Source organism: Phragmites australis, chromosome 23 (assembly GCF_958298935.1).
Source record: "Phragmites australis chromosome 23, lpPhrAust1.1, whole genome shotgun sequence".
NCBI classification, from domain to species: domain Eukaryota; kingdom Viridiplantae; phylum Streptophyta; class Magnoliopsida; order Poales; family Poaceae; genus Phragmites; species Phragmites australis.
The window spans coordinates 2,529,617-2,552,272 of NC_084943.1; the positions used below are offsets into that span (position 1 = coordinate 2,529,617).

A 22,656-nucleotide genomic window follows, 5' to 3' on the forward strand; every position below is an offset into this window, starting at 1 on the left:
GTGCACATGGTACTACTAGAATTGTTGAAAGGAAAAAGGAATCGACGGGGAAGCTTTTCACGCGTGTGTTGGATGATACCAAACTAAACTAGTAAAGTGAGTCAGTGGAAACAATTAAATCCTGCATGCATGCGTGTTTCCACTGATTTTACCTGAAATGAATAAAGGCTAGCAATAGATCATGTGCCATTTCATTTCCCCATGGCGATCAAGATTATACAAATGAAATGAAATGTCGTTGATCCACAGGGATTCAGTGTTGATGGATTAGCTGGTGACACTACTATACATACTCTCTTCTTGCCCTCTATAACTGTCCGTTCGGTAAGAATCGACAATGATCTGGTTAATAAGTGACAACAGATGATCAATCATTGATCCCTAGTGAACCGATAGTGATACTCCTTACCACTACCAGTTGGTAGCATAAACTAGCAGCAATAAAAGAGAGTATCACTGTTAGTTTATTACAAGAGCCAGCAGTGATAAGTTTATATATATAAAGGTGCGCAATCTCCCCTATCTGAGCCTGAGCAGAACACATAGATGAGCTCTGTTTTTCTCAGTGGTGGCTATTTTTGTGACCTTGTGTGAAAATTAGGATGAATCCACATGCCCTAAATGCTCCAAGGTTAGTAACTTGATCTGTATTTTATTTGTAGTTGGATTTACTTGCTAGATTACTCTAAGTTTTGAATATTAGTGATTTCATGATGATGAACTTTTTAGGAGCTAGAGCTCTAATTAGACTCTAATTTAGGGAATAAATTGTAATTATATCTCCTTGTAGATGTGTGTGGGTTGCGTAGATCAAAATCTAGCTCCAATTGAAGGTTTAGATGATCTAGTTCATATATAGCTCTAGTTATTATCCTCATAGACATGTTAAACAGGTAAATTTGATTATTTTGTTTTTCTCTAGTAATCTTCAATTCGATTGCATCTAAGCTTAATTACTACTCATAATCACGTACAAGGCGCACACAAGATACTGTAAACAGAGTTTGCACTTCCTTCCATACAGGAATGAATGGAATATAAAAACCGAGTTTTTAGTACATATGGAATATTTATGTCTTGTAATTCCTACTGAATTATAAGGTTTCATTCAACCGAACTTTTATTTCTTGTTGCAATGTATGAGGCAGGACCCAAGCAACAATTACTGTGGTTATTATGTATGTACATTCATGCACCGATTTACCGAAAAAAATATTGACAAAAATGATGTTGATGTATGCAATTACAAATTGATGCTGTCGGTGAATCAGGAACCATAGGTCCTCGAATCCTGAGGCCAGGCCAGCAATCCGTCACGCGGCGCTCTCCCGAGGGGATCATCTCCGCGAGGCACGAAAAGACTAAGTCCCGGGAGAGGGTGCTCGGGGTCATGAACAATAGTCCCCGAGTATTCGGGTTCCCCGATGATCTGCGAAAACCAAGTGACCGGGAAGAGAGTGCTCGGGGTCATGAACAGTGGCCCCCGAGCACCCAAGTCCCCTGACGACCAGAAAAGCCGAGTACCGGTAAGGGTGTGCTCGGGGTCGCGAACAGTGGCCACCGAGCACCCGAGTACCCCGAGGACCTAAGGAAGGTAGTTCCGGGAGAGAGAGAGAGAGAGAGAGCTCGGGGCTGCGAACAGCGGCTCCCGAGTACTCGGTTCCCCGAGGATCCGAACAGTCAATTCCGAGAGAGAGTGCTCGGGGCCGTGAACAGTGGCCCCCGAGCACTCAGTTCCCCGAGGGCCAAGAGAGGGTGTTTCCGGGAGAGAGTGCTCGGGGATGTGAACAGTGACCCCCGAGCACTCGGTTCCCCGACGGTCTAAGAAGTCCTTCGTCGGTGGCCCCCACAGGGGTCCAGCGGTGAGGTGTCAGCCTGTGAAAGGCTCGAAGCCGCATTTAAGAGGGCGCGTGGCCTCTCACCTCCAACTGCTCCTGCCACATTTTGGCAGAAGGGCGTGGGGACATTTAGTGCACGGATCCCATCCCACGTCATCCGGCGCGCCTCGAGATAGCATCGCAAGGCCCGAGGCGCCCCGCCTGTCGCCCTGCTGTGTCAGGTGAACAAGACTGAGCGGGCACGCCGGGCTGCTCTGCGGCTGCTCGGTGGGCCCTCTCCACAGCGCCCGTTGCCAGCGCCATCATGACGACCGAGACAGGGTGGGGGGCGCGTTTTCAACCCCCCCCCCTGTCACCTCGCGCAGCAGCCAATAATGACCGCTTTTCCATTTATGGCGCCTTGAAACTCGTACCCTCCCTTTTGGGGCATGCTACCGTCGGCGGGTATTTAAGAGAGCCGGCGGGCACGGACAAAGAAAGAGACTCTTAGATACACACATTCTCAAAGGTTCTGGGAGAGCACAGATGGCAAGATTCGAAGAACACCTCAGTACAAGCACAGAAGCTGAGACCACCGAAGAATAAGGAGCCCGAAGCTCTAGGATAGACAAACATTCTTGTAACCAGCAACATTCCTGAGAGACATTCTCAGGGCATTTATAGCATCCACATAGGAGTAGGGTATTACGCTCAGTACGGTCCGAACCTGTCTAAAAATCCCTCCAATGCATTTACTGCATCCTGCATTAGATCATTCCACCCCACCTGCCATTGCATTTACACCTATTTATTTCTCTCGCAAACATATTCAGAATCATCCCCCGGGTGAATCTCAAAAAGGGGTCCCTCCGGATCCCTGCGACAGGAGTTCACCCTCCGACAAATGCCTACCGTCCAGTTTCAATATGTGTTCACATATTAATTGTTTCAATCTTTCAAATGCAACATTTAAAGCTGAGCACAAGTTACTATCCCATGAAATCAAAGCCATTCAAGAACAAATCATCGGGTTCATCAATAAACATGTTATCAATCCAAGGGGCGAGTTTCATCAACTAATTGAGCATTTCAGTCCTTCATTCGACACTAATGACTTAGATATATTAATACCTTCTAGTAAATCTAAAAAGTAGAACTATGATTGAAACTTGAATCGATTCAAAGTCTTGTAGATCCTTATTGCAAACTTGTTGCAAAACTGTGTTAAATGGCATGTGATTTGTGCATATATATTTTATGAATGAAATATGATTTTTTATATATGTTTTATGAATGATCTGTGATGACATGTGGATGATACCGGAATACAAAACTATTATATGATGTTTTGTGTTTCTGTATATATGTTGTTATGTGTTGTTGTCGGCAATAGCCAAATTTTCAACCAGGGGGGCTATCACTGTCGATTGGTGATATGAATCGATAGTGATAAGGACTATCACTGTTGACTAATCATTGCTGGCTCAGAGCTGACAATGATCACCTGTTCTGTAGTAGTGTGAGTAGCCATCACTTGCAACACGTATAGTATCATTGTAGCTGGTCGGTAGGTGACCAATTTAGTCATCTTGGTTAAATTATTGCAAATAGCATTACACAGAAGAGAAGAGGAAGAATCTATGTTTAAAAAGTATAAATTTTAGAAATGACAATTAAGATAGGTGCATGAAATTGGTGTACTTTTTTCATTCTCAGATATGGAGTTTCTTCTTACTAAAATTGACTGATCTAGCAACCACTAGTAAGTAGGAGTACTCCACTAGAACACTTTTCTTTTTAAGTACTGTAGTCGATCATTTGCCTTTACCTTTGTTTCCCTTGTGAGGGAAGCTTTTACAGCTGTATTGTTTCTTCTGTATGTTCCAAACAAATGGTTAACTAGAGTGTCTATTAGTCAGATGGATTAATAAATTGGAGCAATACCCACCACTACATAAACCCCAAAACACAATCGGCTATCGCTGCCGGTTCAGCTCAAACCGGCAGTAATAGTCCATTTGAAAAGAACCGGTAGTGTTATTTCATTGGAAAAGAATCAGAAGTGATAGTCTATCCAAAAATAACCAACAGTGATAATAATAGATTGTAGCTTATCTTTGAAAAATCATAATTTTTTCATATGAAGTTAGATAAAAACAACTTTTATATAAAAAAATATATAGCCATCAACGAGACCTACAACTTTATAGTTGACAACTTCTTTATTTGAAGACATTTAGCTACCCAAATCTAGCTCACAAACAATTTTTTGTCAATAGACTTATTTCATTGTGGTTCACTCATGGGAGTACCTAGCACTCATAAACAACATGGAAAAGGATAATACTAGTAATAGCGTGAAAATAATAATATATGCAATGCTTAGACACTAAAAAAGATTAATACGATTGTATATATAAAATGCACTCATCGAAACTCTTCTTCCGTTTCCATTTTTATGTTTGCCCAACTCGGATGAAACATGAAATGATACAAAAATATAGGTTAGATAAAGGATCAACTCTAATGATAGTAATTATAAGGTAAAATTATATATGTATTATTTAAGTTGGTTCATGATGAAGTCATGAAAAACATGTGTTGGTTTGTATGTTTGTAGTGAGATATTCAGAAACTTATAATATATTCATACAAAGTTATATGAAAAAAACTATATACGAAAATTGTAGCTCTCCACGAGATATAAAACTTTTCATTTGAAACCATTTAGATGCCCAAATAATTATTCAAAGTTAAAAAAAAGGTTAAAAGGAAAAAATATCCAATTGCTATAGCAATCAACGATAGGTAAGACGTAAAATAAACTTCATATGAGGGGACAAGTCGTACGTTCGACTCCCACAAACCACATAGGCGAACAAACTTGGGGCTCATGAAAGAAAAAATATTTTGCACTTTTTTCCAGCGTAAAAAATGTGGATTTTAGGACTAAATATTTTTTTTCCGAAACGGCGGCAAGAGTTCTGCCGTTTTTATTAGACGAGAAGTAAAAGCGAGTCCGGAGAAAGGAAAAAAGACGGGCCAAAAACGGGGGGTGGGGGGGACAGCAACATAGCTCTCCCCAAAACAGAAACCAGCAAGAACAACCGCTGTCGGCCTAAAAACAAACTACTGGTGGCTAGAAAAAACAACCAGGAGGGGAGAACAAACGCCCTGCGCTGAGAAAGAAAAACAGACATAAAACGGCAGCTACGAAGCAACACCCCGAAACTGCAACTGCTACTCAACAGAAAATCATAGCCCGGTGAAACTCTTCTAGTTGGTCCAAAGTCCTTGTAGCCACTTGTTGTGCATCCATTGATTTATTTTGGAAGGTTCTATGATTTCTCTCCTTCCAAATATTCCACTAAAAGGTTATGATCACCCCATTGAAATCCTTGCGTAGCTGCTTGTCAATTCTGTTTGAAGCTGCCTTCCTCCATCCATTCAGCGTGTGGAACTGAGAGAACGACGGCAAACCAGTTATATTTAGTCTTTGGGAGATAACAAACCAGACCTCCTTCGAGAAAATGCAATCTTTGCATATGTGTGTTCGGGTTTCATCTTTTTGATCACACAGAGAGCAAATTTAGTTTTGGGGCCAGTCTCTTTTCGCCAAGTTATCTGCGGTGAGGATTTTATTTTAGAGGAGAATTTATGATAGTGATGCTAATTTGGAACTGATAGTGATGAGATCTTCTATGGTAGTGACTGAACCCAAGGAAAGTCAATGTCTCGAGCTTTGGCATCCACAGAAAAGCTTGCATCCATCCAGCTGCTGCTAAATTTCATTACAGAATGCTATCCTGTATATGCTGCTCCACAGGCAAGCTAGTATTTTTACATTCGTAATTAATGCTGATAGATTTTCATGAGGGATGAGATTCTTGTTTGAGCTCATGACATTGACTACATATCTATCTTACGTACTCCACACCTAAATGATGCAGACATCGATAATAAACAAAATTCGAGTAAGGTGAGCTAGCTCTACCAATCAAATCGAATCAACAATGCAGACAAGCAAAGAGAACCAGGTAGGCAGCTGGTGCAGGCAGAGACAGGGTACAGATGAATTGCATGCAGATTCGATGGATATATATGGTGCTCAAACCTAAAACTGATGGACGCCAACCTTTCTCCGGCAACAACATACTCCATACGTAAACTACTTGAGGTCCATCTGCTCGAATGTTCCGAGCGTACTACATGTGGTTCAAGCTGACCATCAATCCACCAACACGCATTGATGCATGTACAGGCTGAACATGTAGAGGTGGGAAATAGAAGATAGATATTCGTATTATCTTATATTTATATTCGGTTAAATGTAAATATGATAAGAAAAATCCGTATCTAATTGATAGACGGATACAAATATGTATATATCTGAATTCATTTTCTAGATATGAATATGTATATCAAAATCCGTTTTCTCAAAAATGTATGGGTATGAACAATATTCGTATCCGAATATGTACAAATACTTCAATAGAATATAAATTTAAGTAACATAAAATTCTATTCTTTTATCTTGTTCTCATACTTAATTCTTTCAATTATATCTATTAGTTTACTATTTGATAATATATCATGTATACTGTAGCAAAAATATGTCCCTTGCATATCCCATCTAACGGCCTAAAATCATCTAAAGTCGTAGTATGGTATTAAAAGTGGCTCTTTGCCTTAAGTTAGAGGAACAATACACTAGAAATAAAGTTTCTTATGTTGAATTTCTATCATACTCATGTCAAATAAATTTACTATTTTATAATTTATTATCCGTATATAACTGAATCTAATACGTATTTAGATGCAGATTCATATTCATCCAATTCATAGTCACATTCGAGAATTTTCAGATTTGTATTCGTATACATATTAAAAATATAAATAACAATATGAAAAACTAACTATTCAGATTGTATCCGATCCGTTTTCACCCTACCAACATATCCAACGACCATACTTTGGGAACAAAAGTTGAGAGGTCAAGAGTTGCATGCATGCTCGACATGACATTTGTAGAAAACTCAAGTGGTGCCCCGCGCATCCGAAACCCTTTTGAGTAGTTGGGCGCCATTTCGGCTAGAGTTTGGCTCAAACGTAACGATGCTTAATGGGTTAGAGCCAGAGAAGTAGCTCGTCGTCCCGTCGTGCATGCCATGCAGCAGCTGTCTGATTTTGACAACTTTTGACGCCGCCCGGCCGGCCGTTGCTACCTTCACTCGATCTTGTCTTGCTGTCTAACCAAGCAAACTTGCTGAAGCAAAACTCGATCGACTTTTATCAGTGGGCTTGGCCGGGTAGTTTGACAAACAGTCCACCTAGCTAGCTGTATGCATGATCGATCGATTTTGACACATTCGTTAGTTTGACGTCGTTGCTTTACTCTCTTCGACCAATCAAGCATGTCAAACATCTTTGTTTATGGCACACGCACGCATGCATGCAGTTTGACAAATTCACATTTTTTAACCTTAAAGTCACTTGATTATTAGTGGTATTGTTACACCAAAACATCTTATCAGTACCGGTTCAAAATCGTCATTAATGACAGGTTTTGAACCGACACTGATCACTCGACACTAATAGTCATTGACTATCAGTGTTGGGTATGAAATCGGTACTAAAAATCACTATCAGTGTCGGTTGGAGCTACCAACCGGTACTGATATTCGGTCTCGATTTAACGTTTTTCGGGAAAAAAGTTTCAATTTTTTTTCACGACCAGAGGCTGCCCACCCGTCCGCGCCCAATATTCACAAAGTCACATGAAATTAGCTCACATGTGGCAACCAAGACTCAAACTCAGGACCTTACAGCCTGTGCGCACATATTACCGCTCTAACCATCTCAGCAATCGTCCGTTCGTGAGTATAGTAACAAAATAAATCTTTTTAACATCTTCTGACCGAACGTTTGAATGGTTATTTGGATATCTAAATGATCTCAAATAAAAAAGTGATCAACTACAAAGTTATAGACCTCATCGAGAGTTACAATTTTTGTATAAAGTTTTTCCCCATCCGACTTCGTGTAAAAAAGTTATGAATTTTTTAATGACCATCTGCAAATTTATTATAATTATTTGAGCATTTGAATGACTTCAAATTAAAAAGTTTTTTACTATAAATTTGTAGATCTCATCGAGAGCTATAATTTTTATATAAAGTATTTCTCCATCCGACTTCGTGTGAAAAAGTTATGAATTTTTTAAGATAAATTATGACAATAACAATCATAAGTGACGATTCGTAAATAGAATCGGCACTGATACTAATTATCAGTATCGGTTCTTGGCTAGAACCGGTATTGATACTAATTATCAATATCGGTTCATGACTAGAATCGGCACTGATACAGTCACTATCAGTGTCGGTTCGTATCTAGAACTGATATAGTGACTGTCAGTGTCAGTTCTTATCTCTTCAACTGTTATTCACGCGCGAGAGTTTAAGAACCAGTACTAATACGTTTTTAGTGTTGATTACTATTAAATTAATACTGATAAAATATTATATATATGGTGTTATATAGCAGTATATCAAACTTCTTGTTTTTATGTTTTTTCTCTTTTGAAAAAACTGCAGTACAAGTCCTCTCACAATGCGTGTCGCTGCACAAGTTACTATCTCCATTCATATTACTTATCTGTAGTAAAATTAACACCACACTTGCCATATTGAATATAGCACCTTTAAGAGGCAAAAGGCCAAGCAAGTACTCGTTCCAGTCACAGATATTCGAAATTTTGGACAACGCTCGGCCTACGAACAGTAGCTTTGTTCACTATTTTATATTAAAATATATCTATAGCATCTAATACATTTGTGATATTATAAAAGTATTTTTCAAAATAAATCTACATAATAACCATCCTATTTTCAAACTACATACATGTAAGGATAACAATAGTAAAAAAATTAAAGTTTGATCCAAACTTTTTCCATAACATCAAGTATCTGTAATTACTGGGAGTACATAACGATCATGCCATGCAAAGTCTTAAGAATAGTTTCTTTCAAAACCATAAAACTTGTATGAAAACAGATTAAACGCACAATAGGTAGATAGACTTGGATCACCAGGTCGACCAAGTCACTTTTGACCATGATAGAGGCCCGCTCAACTTTATTTCCTCGCTGGCGCATCCATGCTTGCTCGCCTTGAAGGAAGCATAGCGTTCAACACCATTGTTACTGAGGCCGCCTCTCTCATCACCAACCTGCAGCAGCTTGAACTTGAGACGACGCATATAGGTATTCTTCACCATGGCAACGGCATACCGTCTCAAAACACATGGGTCACCCACAACGCCATGGAAGAGCTAGGGATATCAATGGAGACCTGATCTCTAATTTTCTGTAGAAATTCTGTTATTAGGGATGGAGATAGGAAGATTTTGTTCTCCGTAGAGATACAAATGGTAGAAATCATATCCCTATCGAGTCTAGCAGGGATGGGTATGGAGAAGCATTCTCCGTCCCTGTTTCCTCGTAGGGACCCGTTTCGACTGGCGGGCAGTAGCCTCCGTGGTCCAGTAGGCAGTAGCATAGCTCGCGCGGTTGTGGCCCAGGCGTGCGCGGCTAACCCAAGCGGGAGCCAGGTGCGCTGCCCAGCTAGGCGTGGCCTAGCACAGTGCGGGTCGACCCAGTAGGTTGCCTTGGCCTAGGTGGGCATGCGCGAGGGAGCCTGACAGGGTGGCCCAGGCTGGGGCGCTGCAGCCCAACAGCTAGGTGGGCTGGCGGACGCAAGAGAGGCCCAGGTGAGCAGCTGGCTCTTCAATTTTTAGCGAGAACGGGTTTCCCGCTCGATCTCCATTCCCTGCATAGGGACGGGAATGGAGAGAAAATTGTGCTACTGCCTACTGGTCTCCTTTTTCCTTCGTTCGGGGATGGAAATGGGAAATCATTCTCCGACGGGTAATTTCCTGTTGACATCCCTAGGAAGAGCTGAATCTCCTCCTCTGATTCACTAACGAAAGAGCTTACAAGCAAATCGAAACCCCCACCAAGGATTTCAATTTTGTTTTACATTTTTTTCATTCACCAGCGAAAAGACTGAAATTTATGAAATTATGCTAAAATTTCAGTCATTTTTCGTCATCTGCTCTTTGGTCCACATATTAGTAAAGAAAATTCCGAAATTAAATATTTAATTCCACTTCAAAATTCTCAAATTTCTAGAAATTTTGGTGAAATTTTAACCCCAACTCCCATGCACTTGTGATACCTCCATTTGTATTGTCGCCTCCACCGCTCCGTGAAGCATTTGCCAATGTTACATCGGACGAGCCGCCGTCACTATGGATGCAACTCAGAAACAGTTTGCATGCTGGTGTGATTAAAGTTCTGTTTGTTTCGGTTTCGAATCGTAGCTTTCAGCTTTTACAATCTAAAATTAAAATAAACAGATAATTTTTTGTTATAACTTTTTACAATATACTTGTTGGATTGTAAGAATCCAAAAAGCTGGTTTTTCTTAGCTTTTTACAGATTGTAAAAGTCTATTTTATCAAATTATCCATCAAAGTTTTTTCTTTTAAAATTCATAATCTAAAAGTTTTTTACAACCTAACTTTTTACAATTCATAATCTACGTACTGTTTTTTCAGATTCCAACTAAAATAAATAGGCCCTAACTGGTTGAAGCTAGATACTCCGTCGATCAGCTGCAGGCCATCTGCTTCTTGTCCCCTCGCTTATATGACCGACCCCTGCTACAGCGTGATGGCATCGTCCCTGCTCCGATCCACCACGTAGTTGCTATCATGCACTGAAGTTTTGGCCAACTTGATCGAGAAGATTTGCATCATTGGTGGCGCGATGTTCCTGAGGCAGGTTTCTTGATCGGGAAAGCAATCTGCCGGGTTTGACAGGGCCATCGGCTCCAGCCAGGGTCTCGTAAAACAAAAGTGAGAGTAAATAGAGTGTCATTAACGGTTTTCTAAAATCTGTCATTAACAAAGTAATTAGATACAGTTACTAATATATACGATAACCGATTATCTTGGTGTGCAAGAAGTTACATGCGATTTTTTATAGAAATTGTCTATGATAAAATACAGATATATATTAATAAAAATCATCTGTGATATGTCATAAAACATAAACGTATATTAATAAAAAATGTCTATGATGTCTTATAAAATGTAGACGAATGTTAACAAAAATTGTCTGTGATGTGAAGAAAGAGACAAATATTAACAAAAACAGTCTCTGATGTGTTATAAGTTAGAGATGGATATTAACAAAAACCGCATGCGATGTGTATTGTGTTCTAAGACATAGATATTAAGAAAAATCATCTATGATAGGTTTTAAGATATAGATGGATATTAAAAAAAAACTGTCTATATCTGTAGGGTAAATATTTTATAAATTTCAAAATAACGTCAAATGAAGAAAATTTTAATATAAAAATTGTAGCTCTTGACGAGATCTAAAACTTTTTAGTTTATAATATTTTCCTTTGAAGTCATTTAGATGACCAAATAATTATCCAAATTTTCAAACAACAAAGATCAAAATGATAAAATATCATATTACTATTAACAATGATGTATATGTGAGATAATAAGAAAGCTACATACGAGGTTGGAGATTGCATGTTTGATGCCACAAATCACACTCGCGGGTATTTCAAGCAAAAAATCGCATGACTTATGTAATAACATGACATGAGTCGCATTACTAGTGATGATGTGGCATGTGTGCGAAAAGATTTTTTTTATTTTTTCTATATTCAAAATCTTATTTTTAAAATTAGTATCACAAACGGACATTAAGAAAAACTGGATGTGATGTGTCATAGTAAGACACTGATAAATATTAACAAAAATCATCTGTGATGTGTAAGATAGAGACTGACATTAATAAAATTAGTTTGTAACGTGTCATAAGACACAGACAGATATTAACAAAAATCGTCTGTGTGTAGCTATGTTACAGACGGATTGTCACTCGTCTGAGACAAGCTCGACATCACAGATACTTCTGTAAAGACGAAAATCAAACACGCTTGTAATAGAGTTTAACAACGTCTGTGATAACCCGTTCAGGTAGTGCGTTGCAGTAATCTTTGTGCCAACCGCGGGCAACGTTGTAGATAGAGCCCTCGCGGTAGCTGCTGTTGGGGCAGTAATCTTTGTGCCAACCACGGGCAACATTGTAGATAGAGCCCTCGCGGTAGCTGCTGTTGGGGAGTATAGAGGCACGGTTCACGCCATCGGTCGGATGGCCATCGCCATAGCAAGTGATGACCTCCTGGGTGGCTTGCTTGACTTCGTTGAAGAATTGGATCCACTCCTCCTTGTCGTCCCCTTTGGGGATGTTGAAGCGATCGCCTCTCGAGAGAGTGATGTAGTCGTAAGGGTAGTCCAGACCGCGGTAGCGGCATCAACGTTGTGCGTCCGGGTTGGTCTGCTTCCCCTAGCCTTTCTGACCTATTGGAATATATATCAAATATATATACATGGTCGATTACAGATATATTTGAATTGTAATTAGGTGGGACTACGAATATAGTTATAATCGGATTCATATTTTTGGAACTTTAAATAGAAGACACCATCGTTACAACCGTAGATCGACGGAATCAGTTGATGAGGAACCTCCGTAGTCGTGCCTCGAGGATGTAGGCACAATAGCTGAATCTCGTTTAAAAAACATCACCTCTTATATGTCGATCTTGTGCTCGGGGATTTTGACGATGTTTCGATTAAAACCCTGACACGGCCTGCGGTGATGCTACTCGCCATGTTGGAGATCACCGAGCGCGCGTATGGATCTCCCAAACCGAGAGGAAGGGACTTGTTCAAATATATAGATGGGCTCGGATTTCTAATCCGAATCGGTTTCTTTTGGTTTTGGTTGGAATGGGCTTTGAGACATTGCACTTACCTGGTTGGAATGGTTTTGGTTGGAATGGGCCTTGAGACTCTCGGGAGAGAGAGGGAGAGAGACCAAAGGGAATTCCTCCGGCGACCGGCGGCGATTGGTAAGGAAGAGGGAGCGGAGACGGGACGGGATGGACAAAGCCAAACCCGCGGCGGCGGCTCGTGGGAAGCTGGAGCTGGAAGAGGCGCTGCTCCAGATCGTGCATCGGCGCCACCACCAATCCCTCCGCCAACGCCAACGAACTGGTGCGCCATCCCTTTCTCTTCTCTCACTTCTCTTCTGTGATTTGATGATGCAAGTTGCAACCTTTTCTCCTTAATTTGCAGTTAATGTTGTTCGTGCTCAAATGCATGAGCAAATTTATGACACTCTCTTTCCTTTACGCACCGCACAGAGAGAGCAAAGAAGGGTGCTTTGGGAAGCGCGGTGCGAGTCGCTGATCTCCTCGTGAACACGGTCGACGGCGGGATGCAGGAGCTCTTCGTCGACGAGAAGCGCATTGAGCTTGAAGCACGCGTGCTGCTCGGTACAATCGCGTGGTACAGGAAGCAGACTGACCAGTGGCTGGCTGCCACCAACGCAATCAGCTCAGACTTGAAGGTGACTGACCGTGGTGCTTGTCACATGCCCTCGAATTCTTTTTAAGCACTTGTCAAATTCGTAGGTTTACATTTTAACTCATCCCTGACCTTTGTTCTGACAGTTTGTTCCAAAAATAGAATAACTTAGTTATGAGTTCCGACAGCAATTCAGACCACATAAACTCAGAACCTTACTGTCATGTACTACCACAAAAATTCTGGAACAGATACTAATAAATTGAAAATTATTATCACTCTGTAACTACTACTTTTAGTTCCTCGTATAACCTTTGACCTTGGTAAATTTAAATCCTACCGCAAGCTGATTAGAGAATTAATTTATGAATGTTCTGTTATCACTAAAGCTAGAAAGGTGACTATTACTAACTAGGCCTCCATTTTTCCTTTTTTTTTTTTTTTTTGCAGAACTGTCAATGCATGACACTAAGCATTGAATCCAATATTCCGTGCCATTTGTCTTTGCTGAAGCATCCATTGTTTTATTATATTTGTAGGAAATTGGAGATTTCGAGAACTGGATGAAGATTATGGATTTTGACTGTAAAAGCATTAATGCAGCCATACACAGCATTCATCAGTCATGACTCTGCCTGCAATCACAACATTAGGAAGTATTCATTTCATTCTATGCTTTGATTGGAATTATGCGAGCTGTAAAGTCCCTTGTATAGAACTGTTTTACTGTGCAAAATTGTAATACTGATCCTTGCAATGCATTCGTATTATGAGAACCATCTCCGCTTCCTTCAATTTCGAAGTGAGGATATGTGATCGAAATACACTAATTTGTGGTGGTGTTATTGTGCCATTACCGTAACAATTTTTATCCTTGATCTTGCAAGTTCAAGATAGGTAGCTGAAACACTGAAAGGCCATACCAATTACTTCATTAAAAACACCCTTCACCTCATTTTATTCCTTTGACAGATATGCTTTAAAAAGCAGTGGATACATCTTTCAAGAGGACTACAGCATCAGGAAAGGGACACTTCTCCCTTCAATGAAGATGATTACAAGGTACTAAACCACACACCTTCACAGGGTGCAATAATGTGAGTCTTAGTTTACCTTCCTGCAGTTTTTCCTTATCTGTCCACTTGATCCAGTGAGGGGACTAATGTTGCCCATCTTCACCATTGCTGCACTGAAATCGGTGAAGAATTTTGCAATGTTTGATGAGTAGGTGGTAGTCTGTGAGTCTTCTGAGCCTCCATTGAACAGTTGCTGGTCAGAATGTAGGACACCCTTCTTGTTCACCAAGTTTTTGTAGTAGAAATTGTCAAAAACATAGGGTGTCGAAGTGTCAAGGGGAGAGATATTATTGTCGCCAGTCTTGTTTGGACAATTTGATTTCAGGGATGTTGCAAGGGATGTGTCGATGTTAGTTTCGCTGTATATGCGATTGCGGAAGTTGGCACATCTGGCCTGCCCAACAATGTGAGCCCCTGGCTTTTTTTTTTTTGCATGTCAGTATTCAACAGCTGTATTGTTGGCATTCAAGGAACGAATCTTGCTTGGACTATCTTTTATAATACCAGGTATATGTTTCAATCTGTAACCAAGCTGCGGCTGGGATCAATTTTTGGGATAAATTTTTACATGTCAGGTTTCTTTCATTCGTTATCGTATACGAAAAAAACTTTCTTCACATGATTTGGATGGTAAAAACATTTCAATATTACAGTACCTGAGAGTGCAATCATGTCAGTTGCACTCAGTCCTTTGTTTGAGAAGGACTTTGTGAGATCACCAAGGTCAAGGGTCGGTGCAGGGATGTCATTGTTTGCAGCATCTAGGCTTGCTGTCGTTGAGTCCTGCCTTCCCAGATTGACAACCCAAGTAGGCCCTCCTAGCTGAAATATAAATGGTCATCTTTTACTATTGTTTGTTTGTATTGGAATCTCTGAACATTAGGGAATGTTGGCTTTAATTTAGTACTTCTTGAGGCTTTCTTGGTTCCAGAATTATCGATTATCATAATCTCTTAAACATAAAGAGTTTTCCATCATTCCAGTTAAAATACTGGATAAACACGAACTTGAGGGTTGTTACTTCTGGTTCACAACCATAAACACTTTTACTGCCAATTTGTTACCTCTAATTTGAAATGTTTATTTTTTTCGTTTTTGTCTTACCGCAACAACAGAATCGCGTGCTGCCACAGCGAGGATGTCAGCGCATGATACCACCTGCGGGCAGATTCTCTCAAGCTGTGCCTTGATGCTGTCGATCACATCAAATCCGCGCAGGGAGTTGTTGTTTGGAGCAGCGGTCTTCTCCGCTGTGAATGTTGGGGTGTCATCAAGCAGCACTGAGCCATCGCAACCCTGCGTAGTTAGGATTTCCATGGTTAGTAAAATATAAAGTATGACATATATGTGCAGGTTTGGGGACACTTGCATTGACAAAGCAGTCATGGAAGTGGAGGCGGAGCAATGATGCGCCCATGCGGTTCTCCCTTGCAACTGCAGATCTCACGGCTGTTTGGATGGTGTACAGTGCATTTGAACAAGACTTGTCATAGAAATTTACAGTAAGCTGAGCTGAACCCAAGCTTGCAGCAAACAACAAGGCCAAGACACTGCAAGTTAGGGGTTTAGAGTAAGCCATTTTGTTCAGGCTTTAGAGCAGTGTATTGGCCAGTGTCAATGTGCACAGATATTTATAGGCAGAATTTGTGCACATGCTGAGTTTCTCACTTATGCAAGTGGCTTTGAATACTCTTCGCATTTTCTTATCTATATTTTCTTCATCAGGCTAAGTGGAGTGATCTATAATTCGAAAGTGCATTTAAGTATTTAACAGATATGATCAGACAAAGTCATGCCTACATTGACTGGTATAGTATGTCAACTGAACTTAGTCCTAATTTGGCAGGGGACAAAAGATATAAGAGAATATTCATATAAGGGAGGTCTTTTATGCTTAAAAATTGAATATTCTCTGTCTGACCATATCTGTTCAGAGGATGTTCTATTGTTATATGGTAGTAAATTTGAGTTCCACGTAGAGGATTCTTTGTTTTCTCTTACTGGCCGGAACTTATTTATGGATATCTGACTTGTTCACCAACAGTGTGGCTATTGCAGTTGACAATAGAATTTAGCCAAATCTGTAATGTATTTACTTACTTGAGAAAAGTTTTGATCTGATTACGAATCATCTGTAGTGTATTTTTTTCGGGATAAGTAAATAAATATCTAATTGATATATAGCAAAATGACTTTTGGGGGTGTTCATATTGTTTCGGATTCTATATGAGTGTGCAAATTGCTGGGCAATACGCATGAAATTGAATCTCCTCAGTAATTAGATGACCTCTGCTCTAAAGTAAATTATAACAGGCATAGAGAAAGGTTAGAAGAAAATAAAGCGGCATTACATTCATCAGAGTTCTTTATTCAGTGCTTTGTAACTTAATGGATGGTCGGTAAAGGTGATGATTAACTAAAAAGCCATAACTTATAGCATAGATGTTGCCCAAATATACAAGTGATCCCCAAAAAGTTCTAACACGCATTTAAAATGTAGCAAATATTATATTGTTCTCGAAACGGAACAAAGAAAAATAATTCTTGTGTCAGGCCGTAGCATGCATGCCAGATGTGTTTACGCATGATAATTATTCAATTGAAGCTTGTTGAGCCTCTTGTTTACCATGAGTGAACGCTAGAGCATCAACTATGAACTTTCATAAAGTTGTTATTGCTCTGTAGACAATGAGCTTGAACTTTCATAAAGTACGACATGCCATTGAACCATTTAGAACTGCTGCACTGCCATACACTGCTGAGTGGGGAGTTGTGGATGATGATTTGGCCAAGATTTGACAAGCAAAACATTAAGAACGATTTTGGCGAATGATGGTCGAAAACGGAACCAAACAGTCTTACAAATTGGAGTGGTTGTACGCGTGAGTCAGGCCTGAGTATCAATTTGGTCATAAGCTCAGGTGTGAACCATTCCGATTTGGCCGAATCCTACTTTGTCAACAAATTGGGCGGAATCAGCCACTTTTGTCGATGCGTGCTCCTTTCTTTTTTTTTTAAACCATGAAGCTGTTCATAAGATATTACAAAAACGAATAGCTAATTTCATGTTTCATGTATGGATATCCACCAAACTTTGGAAGCTTCTCTTATGATTGTAAAAAAAATTCTCATTTTGTGTGCTTGTTTTGCAATCTCTTTTAGTTTGGAGGATTGCCCAGTATGGTGTTCCATTCATTTGCTACTATTTTCATTTAGTTTTACGCTGTTATTTTTTACTCTTTTTCTTCCATGAACTGTTGAGCTCGGCAGAAGAGAGCCAAAAACGAGCGGGAAGGACAGGAACAATGTAGCTCAGAGAATGGCAGTGCCTATCATCCAAAGACAAGGAGAGAGAAGAAAGAGGTCATGCTATGCAGCGTTGCCAAAGTGATTGCACGGATACATAGTTGTGAAATCATGAATGCTGAAAAATTAAATGTATTGTGAAATTGGTAAAAGCAAAGTGTTTAGCATAACGATTGTTAGGATATTGTACGGATTGAGTGGGTCAAGTTTGGAGAACTTGTGCTCGAATTTGATTGTTAGTTTTGTTCATGTGCAAGTGTGTCATGAGGAAAAATATGCTCGGTGATAGGGATCGGATCTAGATTCAGATGAGATATTCAAGCTAGAAAATAGTACAAGTGAACATAGATTGCACCACTATGAGACGTGGTGACGTATGTGGAAGAATTGTAAATTACTGCCTCAAAAATGTCGGTAACAAGTTGGTCATACCTTCACTCAATTTCCTGCCTTTTGTGCAGGGAAAAATCCCCTTGTTTGCAGCTCCAATCTTCCGTCTTCTCTTGATTCCCTTCTTCGACAAACCAGCAAAGTAAGCATCACCTTCTAGATTTTGTGGCTAATGAGGTTGCTGATCTTGCACTTGCTTCTTCACATCGCTCTTTTTTGTGGATGGTTGTGCACTTGAAAATGAGAATGAGTAAGAAGAATCATGCGACCATTGTTCATCCATTTTGTTGGCCATTCGTTGGCAAGATATTCTTTCAGGGATGACGGGGGCACAATGAATTTCTGATATCCAATTAATTGACTTGGTTCTCGATTTTTTTTTTCTGCAGTAGACTTGATTCCAACAATGCACAACACTTGTAACAAGACAACGTTTATTCTTGAAGTCTGCTATCGCCACAATCAAAGCTCATAGAAACGTATGCCCTGTAGACAATTTGAAACAGGAACCAGAGGTTAACTTGCAGTACACAACATATTAACAGAACGATAAGAGAAATGCTGATTGGTCAGCTCTGAGCCTATGCTCATTGTCTGTTGGCCTTTTATGAGTGAAATTAGTAAAAGAGCCTCTGACTGTATGAAATTGAACTGATGCCTCATACTTAACTGCAATTCAGTGAATTAACAATTGATCCACTTACATTCAACGATCAACAGAGCAGATAGTGAAATCTACCGTAGCTACGCTGGTATTTGGTGGTATGATTGCAGTCTAATCTGTACAGCTATTACATTACGATTTGACGTCCTCTCGACATAACGCAGGTGGGCGTGGACACGTTGCACATAATTTCCTAATTAACTTGATTGATTGTTGCACGTAATTTTCTAATTAGCTTGCTTGATAGTTGCCCCCTAATTGATTTGGATTGAATGAAGAACGAAATACTAACTAGATGGGGTGCACGTAGCAATTTAAGGGGGGACGGACAATGCAGCAATTTAAGGGGCACGGCGCGATCTTAACCTTTGGATGCAATAACAAGACCTGAATCAAATCTGGATTGTTGGATGTGTAACATTGTTTACAAATGTTTACATATCTGTAGTAGCTGGTTGTCCCGTGTGCATTTTTTAGGTAGACATACGATTATTTGTGTTCGCTCTTTGATGAACACTGCCAATTCCTATGCTATCAGGGCCTAGATATACCTCACTCCTATATGATACCCACCCAAGCCAAAACTAGTAGCACAAGAAGAAACTCAAAGAAAAACACACAATTGTAACGGCGTCGTGTACGACACCCAAGCAAAAACTAGCTGCGCAAGAAGAAACTTCAAAGAGAGATCGAGACGAAATAATATAATCCAGAGTGGCTACTTTCATACAAGCAAAAGATCTCGGAGTCATTAGCACCGCGTTATAGCTCAATTTTCAAACTGTCAAAGGTCCCCTCGTTTTCACATCTCCGTATCTGCCATACTACTATGCCACACTACTACAGGCTTGGGCAAAAGGAACATTAGTGGGGCATTTACTAGTGGTCACTAGGTAAACCGCCTCGTGTTACAAGAGCTATACGTTGCTACCATAACTCTCAGTTGCATTGTAAAAGTAATTCGAGTATACTTCTGTACAGAAAAGGCCATATATTTTCAGGGACCCGACGGATCAACTTCATCTTTCACTCCAGGTCAGTTTCTGAGACATATTCCTCTGGCAGTTCGAAGGCGTCGATATCTGCAAAGTATGCTCTCTGCTTCTTGACAAAATCCTCTTGTAGCTTGGGTGTGCTTGAAGAGGGCCGCTTCTGTTTAAAATTGCAAGTAAAGAGAAAGGTGAAAATCATGGCTGTAGTTCTAGCATTTTCAACAATTTTACCTTTCAGGTCATTCCAAAAGGCTGCTTCTAATCTTCTATACATACCCTAGCCACTGTTTTCATAATCCACACCCCTCGACCATGTACTAAATATGGCATTTACATAAAGACCAAAAACAAGATGATCATTTCTACAGATGACACAAAGCAAGATGATCCATAAACTGCCTATAAAGACGCATATTATACTTGGAGTTATGGCCATCATAAGTAGCAGCATTACATCACACAAATGCAGTATAAACCTTAAAAATATTCATGTCACCATATTTTGGTATGCGGTGTCACATAAATGTTTCAGAATAGATGCACTTATGCAAAGGAGCATTGAAGACAACATTTCAACACAAAGTCACATACCTTACTATGGCTTTACTGATTAGATATTAACACATGACAATGTTTCAACAAAAACATGAGCTTGTGTAGTAAGCATAATTGTAGATCATTATGTAGATCCTCAAAGAGACCACCGTGATCTAAGTCCCAATAATAGAAGACTTGGTATGGTCCTTATGCAGGGAACACACTCAGATTGTGACGCTGCTTACCTTTTTAGCTTCATGACAAGGAGCTGAAGAAGAAATGGGACGAGTATCCTGAGCCACAGAGGTTTTCCTGACAGAGAAGTGTGATTCAGTATTTCAGTAAAATGAAGTGCACTGAGACTGCAACAATTAACTATTGACTATGGCCTATGGATGACATAACTAAACTACAGAAACCCCAAAGTCCTGATTGGCACGTAGTTCCAACACAGTGTAAGATTTGGTAACTTTATTCTCTCGGAAAAGTGAAAAATTAGCTTAAGTTTTTCTAATGTATGCATATGGCACCATTGAACAAGCAAGCAAGTGGTTAAGATATAGAATGTCACAACAATTCCATCATCTGAAAACAATCAAAACGGAAACATTTTGGACAAGTCTGGAACAGCCAGGGCTTGAAATCTCATTTGTCATTACATACGCTTTTGAACTGAGTAGTGTGCACAAAAGGTTAATGAGACACTGCTGCAAACTAAACAGCATGCATATATTAGGAATCTACATTCTTCAAACTAATGATGATTTTGATAGGTTGGTACAATATTACTCTGCCCTTTCCAATACTAACTTAATTCTCACAGACAATTAGGAATCTGCATTCTTCAAACTTCGCTATACTTATCTGTTTTTCATACAAGCTAACGGCAATGCTGATGGGCCCCAACTCCAGTCACTTTCCAGCAGCCACACAACAAGCTAACAGTCACCAAATCACAAAATCAACTGCACAGGAGGGAGGTACTCGCGCTGCGGGGGCTGAATTGAACTTACCAAACGCAGGTGACATTGAACTGGACTCAGGGAAGTAAAGTGATCTCACCTGTTGCTGTTTCTTGTAGATTTTCCGAGAGGGGGGCAGCTCGCCGTCCCAGCAGCAGCAGCGGGTTCCTTGCCATTGTTGGTGGTGCCGTTCCTCCTCCTCCCTTCAGCCTTAGTAGCCCCGCGCCTCGCGTAAACCGTGGAGATGGCCGGCGATTTGAACGCACTGCACCCCTCCTCGAGGACTGCCGAAACGACCAGGGTTAGAAATCCCAACACGATGGGGATCGGAGACGCCAATGCCAGTAGGCTGCGGCGAGATCGAGCAGAAACGGGGCCGGGGCCGCGGGCTCACTCACCGGCTGCGGAGGAAGGCTTGGGTGCGGGCGTGACCGAGGCGGTGGAGGAGCAGGTGGAGGAGGCGTCGGAGGGCGGTGGAAGGGGCCGGCGTCCAGTTCCCCTAGGTTTGGTTGGGGCCGGGATGTCGGGGAGGAGGAGGAGGTTGGTCACGTCGCTCAGCGGCGGCGCCGCCGCCGCCTTCCGCTGGCGCTTGATGGCGCCGGACATAGGGCTCGACAGCTCCGCGGGCGCCGGCGCTCCCGGTGGCGTGGCGGTGGTGGTGGTGGTGGTGAGTTTCATCAGAATGGCACCCGAATGGCGAGGAGGGGATTGGGCTGGATCTGTTTGGGGAGGAGAGCGGGAAGAGCAGAGGGGAGGAGCTGGAGAAATCCGGAGAGGACTGCATTGCAGAGGAAGATTCCTCCTGGAGAAGAAAGTTCGAGTCCATGGGTGTTAATGGCTTGGGCCTGTCACCCAACCCAACCCGCGTGACCGTTACCGGCCTCTATTGTACTCGTTAGATCATGAACCAGGTTCACGTTTTAGTTTTCTGGCACGAAAGGATTTTTATTCTTTTCAGTATTTTAACAGTTTTACTTTACAGTTTCTATTATGAATGGATTCTCAAAGTTATTCTCTTCAGGACGTGATTTTCTCTCATTTCACTTCGCGATTTCCCTCGAAGGGAAGCTATTCGAGATGAGAGAAAATAAAGGGAATGGAAATGAAAAAGGGAATCAGGAAGGGAACGAAATGAAGGAAATATAGTTAGAGATGGTCTTAGCTAAGAGGTTGTATTGTAATCTTGTGTTAAGATTTTTAAGAAACAATTCTATTTCTTTTTATCGGTGTCAATATCATTAGGAGTATAGCGAGAGAGCTGAGTAAACTTGGTGAGGTACTCTCTCACTGACATGAGATCTTGCTTCATATTAAGGAACTCATTCCTTTTCAGCTTCACTTCACCTGTAAGGACATGATGTGCACATAAGCTGTTCCAAAACTCTGCCCATGTGATCTCTTGGGGATCCTCGTAGTCGGTAGTGTATGATGTCCACCATTCTTGAGCTAGC

At 40.8% G+C, this 22,656-nt stretch overlaps 3 protein-coding genes across 5 annotated transcripts; 1 reads left to right on the top strand and 2 right to left on the bottom strand.

The window, feature by feature from the left end:
* The first annotated feature begins 12,623 nt into the window (after nt 1-12,623).
* LOC133906622 (biogenesis of lysosome-related organelles complex 1 subunit 1-like) lies at nt 12,624-15,600 on the top strand. Of its 3 annotated transcripts, XR_009907824.1 has the most exons (4): nt 12,640-12,966; nt 13,116-13,321; nt 13,818-14,340; nt 15,470-15,600. XR_009907824.1 is itself a non-coding variant. In XM_062348579.1 (3 exons), the coding sequence occupies exons 1-3, from the start codon at nt 12,852-12,854 to the stop codon at nt 14,377-14,379; spliced, it is 450 nt and encodes a 149-aa protein (XP_062204563.1). In that variant the 5' UTR covers nt 12,624-12,851; the 3' UTR covers nt 14,380-14,583. The 3 variants fall into 3 exon arrangements, 2 of the variants coding, with proteins under 2 accessions (XP_062204563.1, XP_062204564.1); XM_062348579.1 differs by lacking the exon at nt 15,470-15,600 and having other exon boundaries at nt 12,624-12,966; nt 14,251-14,583; XM_062348580.1 differs by lacking the exon at nt 15,470-15,600 and having other exon boundaries at nt 13,818-14,434.
* On the bottom strand, nt 14,383-15,933 carry LOC133905649 (cationic peroxidase 1-like). The gene is made up of 4 exons (XM_062347424.1): nt 15,724-15,933; nt 15,459-15,650; nt 15,011-15,176; nt 14,383-14,768 (listed from the first exon to the last, which is right to left on the bottom strand). Exons 1-4 carry the CDS (start codon nt 15,931-15,933, stop codon nt 14,383-14,385), a joined length of 954 nt encoding a protein of 317 aa, XP_062203408.1.
* A 3,142-nt stretch (nt 15,934-19,075) lies between these two features.
* Nucleotides 19,076-22,047, bottom strand: LOC133906621 (predicted GPI-anchored protein 58). The gene is made up of 4 exons (XM_062348578.1): nt 21,604-22,047; nt 21,306-21,489; nt 20,489-20,555; nt 19,076-19,866 (listed from the first exon to the last, which is right to left on the bottom strand). The coding sequence occupies exons 1-4, from the start codon at nt 21,881-21,883 to the stop codon at nt 19,741-19,743; spliced, it is 657 nt and encodes a 218-aa protein (XP_062204562.1). The 5' UTR covers nt 21,884-22,047; the 3' UTR covers nt 19,076-19,740.
* Between the last annotated feature and the right edge of the window lie 609 nt (nt 22,048-22,656).